Here is an 18,540-nt window from a genome sequence, read left to right on the forward strand (position 1 = left end):
TACCTATACTGGGTATTTAAGAGATATTATCTTGGAGGTATCAATTGATTACCAGAAGTTTCTTTATCCTTATCAAGATAGGCCTCAAATGACTAGAAATGGGTGGCTAGCAGCATCTGTGCTTTTCCATCTTCTCCCATCAGGGTGTACCAGAGGAGAAAAGAAAGGTAATGAAAAAGCGTCTAGGAACCAAGGGTTAAAGGAGCATGGCAAGGATCAGAAAACTTGGTCACAAACAAGTCTTATCCTTAGCCCTCACTCGGCTCTGAGCCCAGAAATTTAAGACCCAGCCAGAAGTTGAGAATCTGCCAGACTTTCAGTCCCAAGGGATACTGGGGGGGTGGGGGGGGGCGAGGGGAAGAGAGAAGGCTGGAGGGGCTGGGGGCGCAGAGGGAGAAGGGCTGGGTGGTGGACAGATGGACAGAAAGTGTGACATAGACACACTCTCTGGAGGGCGGTCTGGAGTATTTACACCATGCTGCTTGCTTCAGCTGGGCCTTCTGGCTGACCTTTTTACTTTCTTTCTGTCTTGCCTCACACCAGCTCTAAGACTTGGGCAAGTCAACCTGCTGAGTCTGTTTTCTGATGGTTCCTTATAGAAATTCTTGTGAGGATTAAAAAACAATTAACAGTAAATAATTCAGAAACAGAGTAGTGGATTTTGTTATCCCAAGAATGAGGAAGAGTGGACCCATGACGAACGAAGGAGATGACTGAGGCTTTAGAACGATTGGCATCTTGCAGAGTTTCACGGAACCTTGGACCTGTCTGGCAACACATTTAGAAGAAATAGGGGTAGGTGGAGATTCTGGAAGCAAATAAGCCTTTATTAAGCACCACCTGTGCTACGTAGTTGGCGCATACATAGGAAATTGTGTAACTTGGATCTGGCAAAGACCTTGTCCTTTCAGCACCTACAGTTTAGGTGGTGAGGAAAGGACTCCCCAAGGGAAATGATTTCAGAAACAGAACAAAGCAAAGTGTATCAGCTGTATGAGCAAATTAACAAGGTGGGTTTAGTATAAGTGCCTAATTGTTCTGGAGAAAAGGAGTCAGTAAGAGTTCTTGGAGATGGCCTCCTTGGGAGTGCTCAGTGGGGTGGGGGTGAAGGTGGGTTTCATACTGGGTACCATATACCAGGATAAAAATATGCTTGTGAATGGCTTTCTGTGAGACACAAGGGAGTGAAATTTGCAAAGACCCACATTTACTGGATAGTATCTAGTAAATTACATGTGCCAAAGTGGTGAAATAGGTAAGCTTTGGCTGAAATAGGAGTAATAACATATGAACTTGGGGGAAGTACTGAACATTTGGAGTCCATAAACATTTCAGTTTTGAAATGTTACTATATTAAAGCATTAATAAAGACTCACTTTATTAATCTGAATTTAAAATTAAGCCAATCCTTAAAAATTTGGGGGTAGAAAAAAAACAGCATAATTTCAACCTTTATAAATCAATTATAAATTCTATTTAGGCTACTTCCACGTGGTGACACCACTTTGGTGTACAAACAGGTACCCACTTTCCTTTATCGGGATGAAACTTGAATGATTCCAGTTTTGAATTGTGAGAAATCGTTATTCCCTCAGGAAAAAGGCAATCACTTGTGCCTGTAGAAGCAGCTGGTCACAGCATGACTGCTGGCCTCTCCTCTTCATTTCAGAGGCCTCCCTTCTACTGCATTCTCTAACCCCATGGCTTTTCTTGCACGCTTACCCATTCCCATGGTTCTCTCCCCCCACCCACTACACCCCTCCCATCAGCATCCCTTTCTCAGGCCCGTCTCCCCTCATCTCCTCAGCACTTAGAAGTTCAAGGACAGGACATGTACCAGCAGATGGAGACCAATTGCTCTCTTTCACAGCCATTACCTTCACTGGGGACCAAAGAGGGTACAGTGCACATGCCCGAGAGAACCCACAAGGAGGAAGACGGGGTGGACCGTGTGCCGGGCATCCTAGGCCCTGTCTCAGGGTGCGCTCTCTGAAAGGAGAAGAGCCTGCTCATCTTTCTCTGACTGCTCCACTTCCGGCAGCAATTCATAGACGGGCCCTTCAGGGCTCGTGTAATATGGAGCTTCTGTGGACCCCGTCAGCTTCCAGTTGGGACTATGGCAACGATGCCAAAAGGAAGCCATGCTGTAGATTCCCAACAGGCACAAAGCATTGAGCATCACATGCCAGCAGAAGAAGGTGGTGATAAACATGATGTCGCTGATGTCATCGTCCTGCCATGGGTAGCCGGACACTGGTCTGTACAGAATAAAGCCCGCCTGCACCAGCCAGGAGCCCATCATCAGGAACAGAAAGGTCTCGATCAGTGAGAGGTGAACTGCGTCGGGAGCCCACAGCTGTATGGTCAACACCAGCATCAGCAGGAACGTCACCAAGATGAGCAGAGAATGAGTCTGTAGCTCCACCCCTGCTGAGCCCTGGACGTGTGACACCAACAGCATCAGGAGCACGTAGTAGGTCAGGGCCACGGTGCCTTTTTCTAGGAGCACACACCTCTGAGGCAGCACATTGTTGCTCATGACCTCTACGCAGCCATTGAGGGCAAGGAGGACGAACATGGTGAGGTGCTGCCACTCTTTGGGGTACATAAATCTCGGGGGCAGCTCCCTGTCCATCAGTATGAGCCCTCCTTTAATGCAGCTGATCTCATAAACTACCAGGATGGAGCCAGTCACCATCTTCAGCAAACCTCTGTAGGATATTCCCCACAGCCTGGCCCATCTTCCCTTATTCCTGGGAGGACAGGAAGGATTCGGGAGAGAGTCACTGACTATCACAGCTTTGGAGACCACTAGTGCCTGATACAGTCCGTATGAGACTAGGAATAGCCCCGGGTACACATGGCCGATAAAGGTTCCCATTGGACTACAGATCTGTCTAACAAGGAGAGAAGAGTGACACTCAGGCACATCCACACCTCCTGGGGCCAATTCAAGGTCTGGGCTTTGGAAAGAATTGCCTTGCACCAACTTTTATCATCTCACCCCACCCACTGCTCCCCCACAGAGAGGAAATGTTTGTTGAATCAAACCTACGCCTTTGGTGGTATAAAGCGTCAGTGTTCCATTCCAGTCTGGTACATTGGCAACTGACTTCTGCCAAAGAAGAAAGCTGGTGACTGTGCTTTTTAGGGGCTTCCCTCTATGGCCTTGGAGGTGCTTCTGGTGACACTTGTCCCTTTCTCCCATGGCTTCCTCCCCCTTTGCTGCCCAGCACTCAGAAAAGGAGAGGAGAGAGAAGCAAGGGATGGGGTGACATCCAGAGGAAGCCAGGGCACTCACAAACCCTTGAGTATCCTTCAGTACCTCTCAAGCATAACTTTGGTTCAATGGTAAAGTTTTCTTTCTGGACACATAGATTTATAAACATCTGGATATATAACCACATCATCCATACTTATCCTCTGTCTGGCTTTTCTCTTCTTATAGACACATTCTGAAGACGATCAAGAAAGCTCCTTTCACCTCTTCCCCTCACCTCTTCCCCTCCTTGCCCCACCCCTACTGCCACTTGAACGTCTCTACTGGGCAGTAAATAGATCCGAAAAGCTACTTTTTGATATGATTTTAGGAATGGTGGTGGTTTTGTAGTGTGTAAACCTAATTAAGCTTTAGCCCTGCTTTCCAGAATTGCCTCCCCTGTATGGATCCAGGTTGAGTTGGCTACAAGAGAAATTTACTGCAGAATCTGAAGGTAGAAGTGAAGCACACCTAAGCACACTCTGAAGGTATCGACGCCAAGCGCCACTGTGGCTTGTGAATTCCGTTACTGATCTGCTGGCTCACCTCCTTGGCATGACCAGCAGCCAAGCCTGTCGCTCCCTTAGCTTCTCTTAGTGTGACGCGTACCAGCTTCTGCAGGTCACCTGCCACTGAAGTATGAGGTAGTGAGAGAGAGACATGGGCTCCATTTTGTCCTTATAGGTTTCGGTTTGTCCTTGCTCTTCCTTAATGTCATATACTTCTTCCTGGGTGTTGTCACATTGACCTGAAATGACCTCAGGCCCATCACATAGCAGAGGCAACAGCCTTCCATAGGCTTCTTCACTACACGTAGTAGAAGGTCTAATATCCGTAAGGCATCCATATTCCATATCACTCTGCTCCCATGTGCCATCCCTAACTGATCCAAGGGATTAAGACATAATCCTTAAAATGCAGACACTGTTGAGAAGAGTGACCAGTGAGCTGGTGTTGGCCATTTGTATTTTAATGTGAATTAGCCCATCAGCTTCATTTATTTATTACTCTAGTTGTGTCTAATGTTCTTCGAAGACGGAGTCCTAGGTATTGGGTAACAGCCAGCTGAGTATAAGACAGGAAGGAGGAAAACAAAGTACAGGAAATGTAAGGCATGCCCTGGGCCCACAGATGGTTCAGGAGGTACATGGAATAGGATTTTCTCTGGGAGTCCTGAGAGGAGAGGAAGTTCATCACTCAGCACCATCCAAGCTTAACATCAGTCTTCTGTCTATAACATCTGTCCTCACAGTACAAGCAATGCTGTGGGGCAGAGAGGCAGCACCTGTATGCTGGCAGCGCCCCTAGTGGAGAGGAAGAGAGGTTACATCCAGGTCACAGCGCTGGCTCTGACCCTCACTCCTATCCAAATACCTGCTGTTTCTCAAGTCTACTTAATTACAGAAAAATTAAATCACCCCCAAGGATGGCAGTAATTTAGATGGCTTCTTGCTAGTGAGAGATTTGGTGGGGCTGGGGATTTGAGTGTGAAGGGAAGTTGGAAAAACAAAGCTTAATTCTGCTTTCTGAAGGAATTTGCTTATTTCAAATTTTAATTTTAGGTGTTTTTATTCAGTTAATGTATAGGCACTGTAGAAAAATCAGATGAAATAAGCAAAAAGAACATTAAAAATCAGCTGTAATCCCCTAATATGGAGGTGACCATTGTCACCATTGAGGGATAGAAACACAGTTGAAGAAGGCAGCATGAGGAAGTGGAAAACACATTGACTGGAAGTCAGCAATATGGAGTCTAGCTCCAGTTCTCTCTTGATTTACTGAATGGCATACCCCTTATCTGAAAAACTTGAGTGTTGAACTTTCTGTTAAAGTGAAAACAAAAGGACATGAATATTGCTACACAGAAGTGAGCATATTTATCTCCTGCCTGTTTTTCCCTTTTGGTGAATTTTCAAAACACTTGGAGAATACTGTAGCGCTCAAGGGTCAGAGGAAGGAGAATCAAAGTGGCAGATTTTGTGAGTCAGGGAAGAGAACTCCAGGGATTCTCTTTGATTCTTAGATTTGCTTTGAGAGAAGCACAGGGTCCATTTCTCCTCCAAGTTCAGCAGGGCTGGGGCAGAAAGCAAGTGATCTGCAGGCCTTGAGAGGGGCTGCGTTTGATCTCTCTTAGTGTTGCCTCTAATCCATCGAGCCTGTGGTCCCAGTGAGGTGGGAGAAGCAGAACCTACTCCAGCTCCCGCACTCATCTCCCACTTGTTCCTGGCAGCCATGAGCTGGTTGCTGGTGGCCAGAGGAGACAGAGCAGCAGCACCAACCCAACTGAAATGCGGGGTTGAAAGTGGCGTGGATGAGGACAAGTAGTCCCACTTAAGGTCCCATCTGGGATGCTCAGGCCCCCACCTTGGCACCAATGCTACATGTTGTTCATTGAAACATGAACATCCTGATCTTGACTTTGAAGATAGGAATCACCCATCCCAAACCAGACACTGCCCACAAGTCGCTGAGAAGGAAGCCAAAGGGGGTGAATGATTAGCAGAACTGTCAGACAGCCCCCGAGTCTGTGGACACCGATTGCCTAGAAAGTTGTTTCATGAGGAAAACTCAGTCTGACCTTGGGAGCCCATGGAGGTCCTTCAGGACCTAGTGCTCTATGGGGAGACTCCCCTCAGATCTGTCTCCCCCCCTACATTCTTGAGGGGCTCCAGGCACAGCCACTGCCACTTGTCTGGCTTGATATTCCAGAATAAGGAAGAAGGTCTTCAAAAATTCAGTAAATATGAATTCACTGACTGCTGTGAATTCTACTGAGTGCAGCAGGGCATATACAAAGTATATGACATAGTTCGTTCTTATCCTCAAAGAGCTTGCAATTTAGTTGAAGGCACACATCTCTACACACACGCACACACACACACACACACACACCACAGACATTAGAGAACTATTTAGACTACCTCTGTTCCATTGAAATCAAATGTCATGTGTGTAATTTCAAATTTTATAACAGCAACATTAAAAAAGCATAGAAAGTTGAAATGAATTATGAGATATTACATTTAAACCAATATATCCAAAATGTTATTTCAACACGGTATTAATATAAAAATTGTAAATGAAGCATTTTAGATTCCTTGTTTCCTATTGAGTCTTCCAACTCCAGTATGCATTTTACACTTACAGCACGTTTCAATTCACACAAGACATATTACAGGTGCTCCATAGCTACATGTGATTAGTGGCTGCCATATTGGATTGCGTAGATTTAGACAGTATAGAATGACATGTCAAGTGACTTTTAAACTTTTAGTGAAAAGAACAGTTTATGGAGGAGGTGGATATTTGGTCAGAAAGGGTATCTAGAGAGCCACATTATAAATTTGTCAATGGCTGGGGGATTTCAGTATGATGCTTTAATTTACCTCTTTTTTGTTTAGGAAAGCCATAGTCATCATCATCAGAAAATGATTGCAACTCTCCTTACTGCAAGGCAGAAATACAGCACAGGAAGAGAGAAAGCCAGAGGCTGGGGGCTCAAGCAGAACCCCAGAGGGAGTACGTCCATGGATGTCGACACAAGGTCAGAGACAGCCCACGTGTTCATGCGTCAAACTCTTATCTCATTTCAAGTGAGGGTTACTAAGCCTTGGGGTTTGTCACTGTCTTGCCAAAAAAAAAAAAAAGGCTCACAAGAGATGGAAAACAACATTCTAATTTCTTAACTTGCAAGGACGTATATGCTTTGTTTCTCCTGGCACACCAGCTCATAATTTTCCTCTGAAATTTTCTATAATGTAAGCTTTATACTTCATTGTATAACCATGGCTTAGGTTTCACCATTTATATAATTGATTTCAAATACTTTTCAATGATCACATTTCAATAGCTGCAAATTGTTCTTCTGAAAACTTTTGGCAAGGGAGAAGCAGACTCACCTTACCTCTGTCAATACCTATTTCCTAGGAAAGGACAGGGTCACAAGATGGGAAGAGTCTGTGTTCTGAAAGACCAGGTAGAAGGCCGCATACTAACTAGGAAGAATGCTGCCTTTTGACTTTATGAGTGTGGGAGAATTAACCTTCTGCTGTGTTTAGCTAAGAAGATTTAAGGGTTTATCTCTGCTCAGAATCTCACCAAGCTGAAATCAAGGTGTTGGCTAGGGCTGTGATTCTCAATCGAGCCTCAGGTCCTTTTGCAAGCTCACTGGCTGTTGACAAAATTCAGCTCCGTGCAGTTCTCGGACAGAAGCTCCCCTTTGCTTGCTGCCTGTGAGTCAGGGACGTCTCTCAGCAACTAGAAGTGGCTCGCAGTTCGTTGCCATGTGCCACCCCCTCCATAAAAAGTTCATGACATGGCTGACAAGAGTGCATCTCCCTGATGATTCACCTTCTTGTAAAGATGTCACCTGATTAGGTCAGATCCACTCAGGACAATCTCCCTTTTCACTAAGTCAAACTCAACCGATTAGTAACTAATTATATTCACTGGTGCTGCTCACACTCAAGAAGGGATTATATAGATCATCTGTCTATACCAGGGGCAGGAATCTTGGGCGCCATCTTAGAATTCTGCTTACCATACCATCCGGTTCTCCTTTTCGTTCAAGTTGCAATATAATAGCGTATGTCTTTGTTTGTATCTTACTCATGATTGTATTGCCAATCCCTGCGCAGTACCTGGAAAATAGTAGCTGTTTAGGATTTCTGAATAAAATGGGTTAATCCTCTGGTCATCTTGGTTTAATTTAGAAGATCCCCTTCATTTATGACCCACATGTTTACAAATGAGTCTCCTTCATCATATGTTCACTTTTGTGAAATCCAGCTGTAAAAGTTTTTCTCTTGTCATTGTTCCAAATTTGTGGGGGTGAATTCTGTTGAAGGCTTCTGGCCTCCTGTGCAATTATTCTACTAATGTTTCATATAGGATCCCAATAGGAAAGAGATGGCAACCCAAAGTGGAGTGGTTCAAGGAGGGCTTAATAAAGATGCTCCTTATATAGATGTGGGCAAGGTATCAGGAGACCACGAGAGATGGTTGAGTAACAGTTGGAGCTGGTACTACCTCTAGACCCCAACGGACATGGGACAGAAATTCTTGATACTGTATTAAGAGTTCTTAGCTACAGACAATTAGAATCCATTCTGGCTAGTTTAAGAGAAAGGAATTTCTTAAAATATATGGGTTAGTTCCCAGAATCATTAGGAGGGCTGGAGAAAGAGGCTCCAGGTTAAGTTTGAAAGACCAATGCCCAGAACTTCACTGTGAAAATGGGCTTAGGTTGCTGCTTCTGGCACTGACTCCAGAACTGTGGGGCAAACCAGCCTGATGAAGAAAAACAGAGGTTGCCATCTCTTGCTACATAATAGAAACCCCAGGCAGAGCCAATTTCATTCCATTGGCTTCTGAGTTGCAGTCTTAAGTGGCATGTCTAATTGGTAACATGCCTGTACCCTAGGAGCTACAAGGGAGGCCAGAGAATAAAAACAAAAATTTACCAGGAAGGCAAGACTGACAATGTGGAAACTGATCAAAATGTTGGGAGGCTGTTTTAAAGATCTTGTTAGTCTCATGTGTCCACTGCAGGTAGCGAGAAGTGGAATTGGTTGCTTGAAGGATCTATGAATTTAAATTATGGCATACGCTGCCAATCTGACTTCAAGAAAATGTAGACCAATTGACATTGCCTTTTGTATGATAATTCCTTTTTCCCTACATCTTCTCTGGCAATGGATAACATTTCTTTAATACTTTCGACAATTTTTGACAACTTGACAGTGAAAACAAAAGATCCTACTTAATTCTGCTTTTTCTCAAAATTGTTTCAGTTAGCATATATATATATATGTATGTATTTGTTGTTGTTTGTTTGTTTATTAGCCATTTGTTCTTCTGTGACATAGTCACTTACTTGTAAATCTTCTGCCCATTTTTTATATTAGGTTGCTTTTTTGTTTATTAATGTTTGAACATCTCTGTATATTTTGGGTATTGATTTTTTTTTTTTTTTTTTGGTCTGTTACATGTTGAAAATTGTTCTTCATAGTGTCTCTTTCCTCTCTTTTTCTTGTATCTTTTAGTTACGGGAAAGCTAAATAAAATGGGTAATCTTGTCAGAATTTTTTTCTTGCTCAAGAAAGTTTTTCATATCTTTCATTATAAAGCATCTTCCTTTATTTCTTTCAAACCATTTTTGTAGCCTTGTTGCTCATGTCTAATTTTTCAGTCCATCTGTAATTCTTTCTTTGTGTGTTGTATGAGGTAGAAACTAAAGGGTTCCCCCATCCCTAAAAGGGAGAGTCAGTTATTCTTCACATTAATTGAGTTGCCCCTCCTTAACATGTACTGCATTCTCACGCTACATTTCTGTATCTGGAGTCTGTATTACATTACACTATGTGGATTTATGGGCCAATGGTACTTGCTTACTCCTACACCACGATTTTAATTACTGAATATTTACAATGTATTATGAAAGCTGCTGAAGCAATTTATTCCTCATGTATAAAGGACAATGTTATATTCTCCTGGAACATGCAGAGAAAATTAGGTGACTAGGATAAGACAAACTCCCTGCTCTTAAGGAGACTACCTTTTAGCTAGTGAGACAAAACCTCCCCATGAGAAACAAACAATATGACAAAGAGTGTATCAACCGCATGGGCAAATAACAAGGCAGATTTAGATGAGTTGCTGGAATGTTCCAGATCAAAAGAGTATATGAGAATTTTCTGGAGGAAGAATTCTTGGTGGCAGTAGTATAAGGAGATTTAATGCCAGGTGGAAAATAACACTGTATAGTAAATATGTGCCTGGTGGTGGCTTTTTCCAAATTGTACAGAGCATCATTCGGCAAAGGCAGGAGTATAGGATACAGTAAATTAGGCTCTAGTAAATTGCTGGTGGGGCTGGTGGTGGTTAAACAAGTAGCTAAACCTAGCTTTGGCTGGATTAGAAGTCAAGAATAAGAAATGTGATAGCACTTAATGAAAATTTGGTTTATGGGACCTTGTAAACCTATGATATAAAATTATTAATTCTCACTTTATGTGCAAAATTTGAAACAATGCTAATCTACCCAAATGAAAAAAATATATATGAGATTCTTATTACTTCAACCAGGTGGGGTAAGTGAATTGCACCTTATCTGTTTCCATGTGGGGGCGTCACTTTGGTTGGCAAACAGAAACACCTACCATTACAGTTTTGATTTATAAGAAAGAAGTCTTTATTCTTTGAGTAAAAGCCTGGAGAAGCAGCTGGTCACAGCATGACTGCTGGCCTCTCCTCTTCATTTCAGAGGCCTCCCTTCTACTGCATTCTCTAACCCCATGGCTTTTCTTGCACGCTTACCCATTCCCATGGTTCTCTCCCCCCCACCCACTACCCCCCTCCCATCAGCATCCCTTTCTCAGGCCCCTCTCTCCTCCTCTCCTCAGCACTTAGAAGTTCAAGGACAGGACATGTACCAGCAGATGGAGACCAATTGCTCTATCTCACGGCCATTACCTTTACTGGGGACCAAAGAGGGTACAGTGCACATGCCCGAGAGAACCCACAAGGAGGAAGACAGGGTGGACCGTGTGCCAGGTATCCTACGCCCTGTCTCAGGGTGCGCTCTCTGAAAGGAGAAGAGCCTGCTCATCTTTCTCTGACTGCTCCACTTCCGGCAGCAATTCGTAGATGGGCCCTTTAGGGCTCATGTAATATGGAGCTTCTGTGGACCCCGTCAGCTTCCAGCTGGGACTATGGCAACGATGCCAAAAGGAAGCCATGCTGTAGATTCCCAACAGGCACAAAGCATTGATCATCACATGCCAGCAGAAGAAGGTGGTGATAAACATGATGTCGCTGATGTCATCGTCCTGCCATGGGTAGCCGGACACTGGTCTGTACAGAATAAAGCCCGCCTGCACCAGCCAGGAGCCCATCATCAGGAACAGAAAGGTCTCGATCAGTGAGAGGTGAACTGCGTCGGGAGCCCACAGCTGTATGGTCAACACCAGCATCAGCAGGAACGTCACCAAGATGAGCAGAGAATGAGTCTGTAGCTCCACCCCTGCTGAGCCCTGGACATGTGACACCAACAGCATCAGGAGCACGTAGTAGGTCAGGGCCACGGTGCCTTTTTCTAGGAGCGCACACCTCTGAGGCAGCACATTGTTGCTCATGACCTCTACGCAGCCATTGAGGGCGAGGAGGACGAACATGGTGAGGTGCTGCCACTCTTTGGGGTACATAAATCTCGGGGGCAGCTCCCTGCTCATGAACACCATTCCATCATCAAGACAGAAGACTACGTAAACAGTTAAGATGGAGCCAGTCACCATCTTTATCAAACCTCCATAGGATATTTTGCACAGCCTGGCCCATCTTCCTTTGTTCCTAGGAGGACATGCGGGATATAGAAGAGAGTCATTGACTATCATGGCCTTAAAGACCACCATTGCCTGATAGAGTCCATAAGAGAAAAGATACAGCCCCGGGTAAAAATGGCCATTGAACTTTCCCATGAAATTACAGGTGTGTCTGACTAAGGAGTGAAGAACAGAACTCAGAACCTCTCTGCCCTCCTCTCTTTTGCAGACTCCTCAAGTTTTGGGCGGCCTAGACAGAGCTAACGTCTACTTCCTTTTATCATCTCCCTCTGCCCACTGCTCCCAGACAGAATGGAAAGTTCTGGATGGGAGCCGACACTGTTGATGAAGTGGGTCTCATTTTTACATTCCATTCTAGTACACTGGGAACTAACTGACTTCTGCCGAGGAAGGAAGATAACTATTTCCTGGCATGCACCTGTAAGAATGTATGTTCTCATGAGCTCTGTGTTTGGGCCTTTGAGATGTTTCATGAACATGGACATTATCCAGAAAGCAAATATATTTTTCCTGAACACAAAAATTCATCCACATTTGGGGGTGAGTTCACATATATACATATTGAGCACCTACCTGTCCACTTCATTTTTCTGTGACCACCAAGAAAGCCCTTCACCTGCCCCCAAGTCTCTTTCCACTGGACAGTAGATGAACCTGAAAAGCCACGTTATGAGATCAATTTTGGGATGTTAACGTGTAATTTCTGATTAAAATGCAGATATGTTGAGAGAAGTAGATTCAGTGGGCTAGTTATATTTAATGTGAATTAGCTTGTCAACTTTGTTCTCTCTTTAGTTATCATTTGCTAGGTAGGTAGAAAGCATTCTAAGCAGTAGATGACAACCAGTTGCCTCTGAGGGACTGTATCTAAGGCAAGAGTTTCCATTTTGAGGGGGTGGGGATGGTAGAAAACAAGGTACAAGGAAGGTGAGGCATGATCTGGGCCCACAAATGCTTCTGGGTGAATTCCAGGAGGTACATGGATAGGAGTTTCTCTGGAAGTGATAATTGTGCTGAGGGGAGAGGCAGTTCATCACTCAACATGAACCGTGCTGACATCACAGTCTTCTGCATAATCACCAGTCCTCACAATACAAGCAATGCTGTGGGGCAGAGAGGCAGCATCCATATGCTGACAGCGCCCCCACTGGAGAGGAGGAGATATGACATCCAGGTCACAGCACTTTCTCTGCGTCCTGAGTCTCATCCACACATCTCCCTTTCCTACAGCCATTTATATTAGAAAAATTCAATCTGTTAATTCCCTTGAGAATGAAGGCCATTTCTTACCAGTAGGACAGTGTAAATTTGAGTGTGAAAAGCTTAAGATTGCTTTACAGAGGGACTTGCCTTCATTATTCCATTTTCACTTCAACTTCCCTTGCTTTTTCTTACACAAGTATGGCAGAGATCGGCTAGCAAGTCACAGTATTCATTTCTTTTTCTTCCTTTGTATGCTGATAAATTACATTTCCCGCCATGCCTTATAGTGAGCTGCAGCCTTGCAACTGACTTCTAGCCAGTGGAGTGTGAATGGAAGTGATATACATATATTAGTTTCTGGCCTCCCGCATAAAAGTGTCCCTCACGTGCTCTTTTGTGTTATTTTCCTTTCCTCTGGCTTCATACAGGACATCACAGCTTGTTTGAAAGTCATATGTTGTTGAGGATGGAGGAACTCTAAGATGGAAGGAACAGGTTTCCTGGATTACACTGTTCAGGAACACTCACTTTGGACTATATGTGGTCAAGAAAGAAACTCTTCTTGGTTAAGCAATGGAAATTTTTACATTTGTATATTATATCAGCTACTTCACCCAACCTAAGGCAAAACCAATATATAGCCTTTGTAGAAATGTTTGGAAAAATCTGTAAACAAAAATTTAGAGAAAAATAAGCACCTATAATTCCAAACATGACAATAACCACTATTAACATTCAGTGGTAGAACCTCAGCTTTAGGAAGACAGGGTTGTGAAATGGAAAAAAAAAAAAAAAAAAAAAAAGACTGGAAATTGAGAGACCAGGATTCCAGTCCAAATTACCCCCTAATCACCAGAGCTTCAATTTCTCTATTATAGAAGAAAAAGAGCTTTGGCATTTGTATTCTCTAAAGAGAGAGGTGGAGGGAAGAAACAAGACGGAAGAGGAGAAAAAAGAGGAGGGAAGGGGAAAAAGAGGAGAAAGAAGGGGAACAGGAAGGGAGGAAAACAAGGGGGTTATTGCACAGAAGGGAGTGATTTTGTTACCCCACAATTTTTCCTTTTTAGCTAGTGGTCAAAATACCAAGGAAACTTCAAAGAGTTGACTGCTCAGGGAACGAAGGTACAAAGGGAAGCCGTGAGTGTGACACCGTGATGGAGTAGACCATGGATGAGAAATCTCTGGTACTCTCTTTGGGGTTTGCCTTTGTTCTGGGAAACCACTGAGCTACTCAGAGGGGAAGTGGCTGTCTGTGCAGCAAAGTCCATTGCTCACTAAGTATTTACCATCACAAAGAGTCAGTGCATGTTTCTGAGTAGCCCAGTTCTATCTAGAATGGACTGCAGGTATCAGAATGGCTGTTTGGGGTCGCTAGTAATGTTATCTCCAGCACTTAGAGCTGTGAGTCTAAGGGACACAGTCGATATTGAGGGATAAGCAGATACTACTTATCTCCTGACCACTGCCTTTATCTCTGCCTCTTGGCCATGCCTGGCAGCCATGAGCTGGTTGCTGGTGGCCAGAGGAGAGAGAGCGGCAGCACTGACCCAGCTGCCATGCGGGGTTGAAAGTGGCATGGATGAGGACAAGTAGTCCCACTTAAGGTCCCATCTGGGATGCTCAGGCCCCCTCCTTGGCACCAACGCTACATGTTGTTCATTGAAACATGAACATCCTGGTCTTGACTTTGAAGATAGGAATCACCCATCCCAAACCAGACACTACCCACAAGTCGCCGAGAAGGAAGCCAAAGGGGGTGAATGATTAGCAGAACTGTCAGACAGCCCCCGAGTCTGTGGACACTGATTGCCTCGGAAGCTGTTTGATGAGGAAAACTCAGGGAGCCCATGGAGGTCCTTCATGGCCTATTGCTCCATGGTGAGACTCCCCTCAGACCTGTCTCCCCATCCCTACATTCTTGAGGGGTCCCAGGCACAGCCACTGCCACTTGTCTGGCTTGATATCCTAGAATAAGCAAGAATGTCCTTAGGAATTTAGTAAACATAAATTTACCAAGTTGTGTGAGATTATCTTGTCCTCACAAAGCTAACAATATAGTTAAAAGCATAGTATACACACATGAAATAAACATATATGATAATTAGAGAATTATTTTGAATTGGAGAATGTCATGTTGAGTGATGTGTAGAGTACATATTAGATTTCAATGACAGGAGTTGTTCATGGGTGAGGTTCAAGATTAGTCACAATCATCCCTAGATATGTCCCACAAAACTGCTAGTAACTCAGGGAAGGTTTTCGTGTCTGGTTCTTTCAAAAGCCTTTATACCAACTGTAAAGGAATCCTTTGTTTCTTATTGTTCCAGGGCAGACGTATATCGCTAAGAGTCCAGGGCTGTATTGGGATTGTAGACTGACAGGGCCAGTTAAATGCTTCTCCCACCAGGTTCTAATGCTAAAACAAGGGCACTTGTGGGAGACCCTGAGATTTGGAATGGGGAAACAGGTGACACTGAGAACCGTGAACTGCTCAAATCCATAGGACCTCCCTTTGTGCTAGAAGAAACACCTCTTCCCACCTGAGAGGAAAAGTCTTCCTCTGCATAAACACCTTTCACCTTTTGATGACTGTACCTGGGAAAGTTCCATCACCGGGGAGGGGATGCCAGTCTTTGTAGGACCCACTCCCACAACCCTTATTACTTGTATGTCCATAACAAGAATGGATCCCAGTATAACCCAGACAAGTATGTACGAGACCTGGTCTGAGGTGAGAGAGGAAATCAATGCCTGAAAAGAATTACAAGACCTCATTGATCAGTATTGACAAGAGTGTGGGGAGCATGGATGTGAATGAATTCTAAAGCGAAGTGGAAGAGTTGCTTGAGCCATATGAATATATCCATATGAATTTATTTAATTCTAGGTTTAATATGTGGCTTGAGCATCTGGGAATGGTGTAAATAGTCTGCTAGGTTGGCCAGTTGAAACCTGGACTCAATGATGGCATACAGTCAATGAAGTTGACATTTTGGAATTTCCCTGGCAAACTCTGGAGAAGCACTGCCAATAGAACTTTCTGCAAAGACAGGAATGTTTTATAATCTGCTGTCCAATACAGTAAGTTCTAGCCACCTGTGGCTCCGGAGCACTTCAAATGTGGCCATGCAAGTAGGGAACTGAATTGGTAATTTTAATAAATTTAAATTTAATTAACCACATATGGATAGTGGCCATTGTATTGAATGGTGCAGCTGTAGTGTAAGGAGTCTAAAGCTTCAGGGAATGGCGAGGAGACATTGTTTTTTATCTGAGTCTACATTGGCTGCCTCCCTCAGGTTTTAATACAGGAAGTAGCGTATTTTGCCATGTATAATGCACACTTTTTTGCCTAAATTTGTAAAGGAAAAATAAGGATGTGCATTATACGCGGTAGTACTAATTCCAGATCTATATAAATGTTTTTAATTCTTTCATTTATGCTTATGAGTTAAAAGTGTAACTCTAGAAATCAATAACGATATCCGTATACAACATAATTCCCTGGAATATGATAATCAGTTTTGTTGAACTTAGACAAACTTTCAATGATGAAGAGTTCTTCATCGTGAATATCGTGAATTTCTAACCGGTACATAAACTTTCTTGTACCTTGTATCTGTTCTTGTGTTTTGTAATTATTTGTTACATAAAGTTTCTTGTACCATAATGTTAAAAAATAAATGCCGAAATTCCTTTATAATACAAAAAACAAGTACCTAAATGTAAACAAATAAAAAATTTGAATTAAAAAATTAAAACAAAAGATTTTTTTTCCTGAAAGTTTGAGCCAAAAACATGGGTGCACATTATACACGGCAAAATACGGCACTCTCGTTGTCATTCACTTTTGAGTAATTTTTTCCATTTCTATTTTTATTTTCTCTTTACCCCGAAAATCATCTAGGAGAACATCTTTTATGTTCCAAATAAATTGTATCCTTTTTCTTCTATTATCCTTTTTATGTTGATATTTTTTTCTGCTTTTTAAAAGTATGTTGTTTTCTTTCATAAATGTTCCGTGAGAAGTATTCAAATATTCCTATTAATTTTATATGATATGATTTATGAAATAGAGGTGTTATATTCTCTAACTATGACTCCGATTTGTTCATTTCTTTTTATTTCTATCAATTTTTATTCTATGAATGTAGATGCCACGATGTTAGTGCATTTAAATTCACAGTTGTTATATCTTCTTGGTAAATTTGATGTAATAGAAAGAAGAAAATATATTTGTCCCGGTTAATTGTTAATGATTCTCATCTTTAGTGTTCTTTTATCTGATATCAGCACTATAATATCTGCTTTCGGTTATTACTTTTGTATTATACTTTTATGCCTATGTTTTCATCTTTCTGTGCCCAGTTGTTTAAACATATGTCCTGCAATCAGCATACAACTTGACTTTGTATTTTCACATGTTTGGAAAATCTGTGTTACTTTGACAGGGGAATTTAAGATGCTTAAATTTATTGTGATCTTTGATATATTTGGACTGATTTTTAACATTTTATTTTATGCTTCCATGTTCCCTTTTTGGCCCTGTGTCTCCAGTTCCTTTTAAAAAAATATTTCCATAGGAATGAGTAACTTCATTTACTGGAATTAAAATTTCCACCCAAACAAAGAAATGTCTGTTAGAATTGAAGGTTATGGGAACTTGAGATTGGTGACACATTGGTGAATGTAGAAACACATGTACTGTGTTTCTACATTCTCCAACTTTCCTCATTCCTGGGCTCCAGCTTTGTAAAACTTTACAAACAACCCTGCCAAATCTTGGCATCTTGAATTGCCACATTGGCATGTCACACAGGCAAACTTATCCTTGGGTTCTCATAGTTTAAGTGACAACCTGTGTTCTTTTGTTCCTCAAATGAATGAATTTTTATATATGAAACGTAATAAAAATCAAGGCCTTCCCTCACTGGTACCTCATTCAGAGCAACGCCATCTAATGCAACAGTTGGTCATCAGTGTGTTTTCTGCCTGCTAAGAAAGACTAGAATATTTTGAGCTATCCTAAGAAACAACAGAGTGAGGGGGCTAATAGTACAGACTCTGGAATACTCCGGTTGGAATCTCAGCTTGCTCACCTTCTGCCCCATTCAGTAGTTGTAAGAGCTGAGTCCAGTAACTTCTCTAAGCGCCATTTTCCTCATAAGCAATATGAGGTCAATAAATGTGTCACCTCAGAGGGTTACTGTGAGGATGAGAAGAGATACCCATGTGAAAACACTCAGCGTAATCCTTGGCACACAGTGAGAACTCAGGAAATGGTAGCTGATAAAGTTAACAATTATCTCAGTCCACACCCAGCACTCTAGACAAGACTTTTCACACAAATCATGGTTCCCTTAATCCCCCCCAGAAGGAGGGCTGTAGAGCTCCTTGAAGGCTTGTGATATCTCTCAGAAGAGACATAATTTACTTCTCCTGATACTCTTATCATCCCCGAAGCTGAATGTAGATGTCAGTCCATGAACTGACGTCAGGGGTTTAAACAGGTGCTACGCGTAGGGCTTTGTACTGGCAACCTTTCCCCTACTTTTGCGTTTTGTCTGAAGTTCCTGCATGAAGAAGACCTGGCCTTTAATGAAATAATCAGTCCCGCGTCTTTTCATGTTTCCAATGAACGTTAATGAGCAAACAGAGAAAGATCAAGGGGTCTGTGACTGGGATTTAAGGAGACCTTGGAAGCAGAAGCCAGGATGGGGTAGGTGCCCTCCGAAG

The 18,540-nt window shown here is 42.8% G+C and overlaps 3 protein-coding genes across 3 annotated transcripts in view; 1 reads left to right on the forward strand and 2 right to left on the reverse strand.

The window, feature by feature from the left end:
* RGSL1 (regulator of G protein signaling like 1) overlaps positions 1-18,540 on the forward strand; it is an 86,944-nt gene that overhangs the window by 5,440 nt on the left and 62,964 nt on the right. Inside the window, exon 2 of the mRNA XM_074322193.1 lies at positions 6,661-6,803. The gene's annotated coding sequence lies outside the window, so the exon portion shown is untranslated. The remainder of the gene's footprint in view (positions 1-6,660; positions 6,804-18,540) is intronic.
* Positions 1,826-3,431, reverse strand: LOC141569351 (transmembrane epididymal protein 1A-like). Its single transcript, XM_074322252.1, has one exon. It carries the CDS (start codon positions 2,879-2,881, stop codon positions 1,976-1,978), a length of 906 nt encoding a protein of 301 aa, XP_074178353.1. The 5' UTR covers positions 2,882-3,431; the 3' UTR covers positions 1,826-1,975.
* LOC109449389 (transmembrane epididymal protein 1) lies at positions 10,656-12,988 on the reverse strand. Its single transcript, XM_074322199.1, has one exon. The coding sequence runs from the start codon at positions 11,734-11,736 to the stop codon at positions 10,831-10,833; it is 906 nt and encodes a 301-aa protein (XP_074178300.1). The 5' UTR covers positions 11,737-12,988; the 3' UTR covers positions 10,656-10,830.

The sequence above is a fragment of the Rhinolophus sinicus genome, linkage group LG17 (genome assembly GCF_036562045.2).
Source record: "Rhinolophus sinicus isolate RSC01 linkage group LG17, ASM3656204v1, whole genome shotgun sequence".
Taxonomy (NCBI): Eukaryota; Metazoa; Chordata; class Mammalia; order Chiroptera; family Rhinolophidae; genus Rhinolophus; species Rhinolophus sinicus.

Excerpts from the sequence above, each read along its gene's own strand:
- LOC141569351 (XM_074322252.1), bottom strand. The coding sequence starts at position 2,881 with ATGGGAACCTTTATCGGCCATGTGTACCCGGGGCTATTCCTAGTCTCA.
- LOC109449389 (XM_074322199.1), bottom strand. The coding sequence starts at position 11,736 with ATGGGAAAGTTCAATGGCCATTTTTACCCGGGGCTGTATCTTTTCTCT.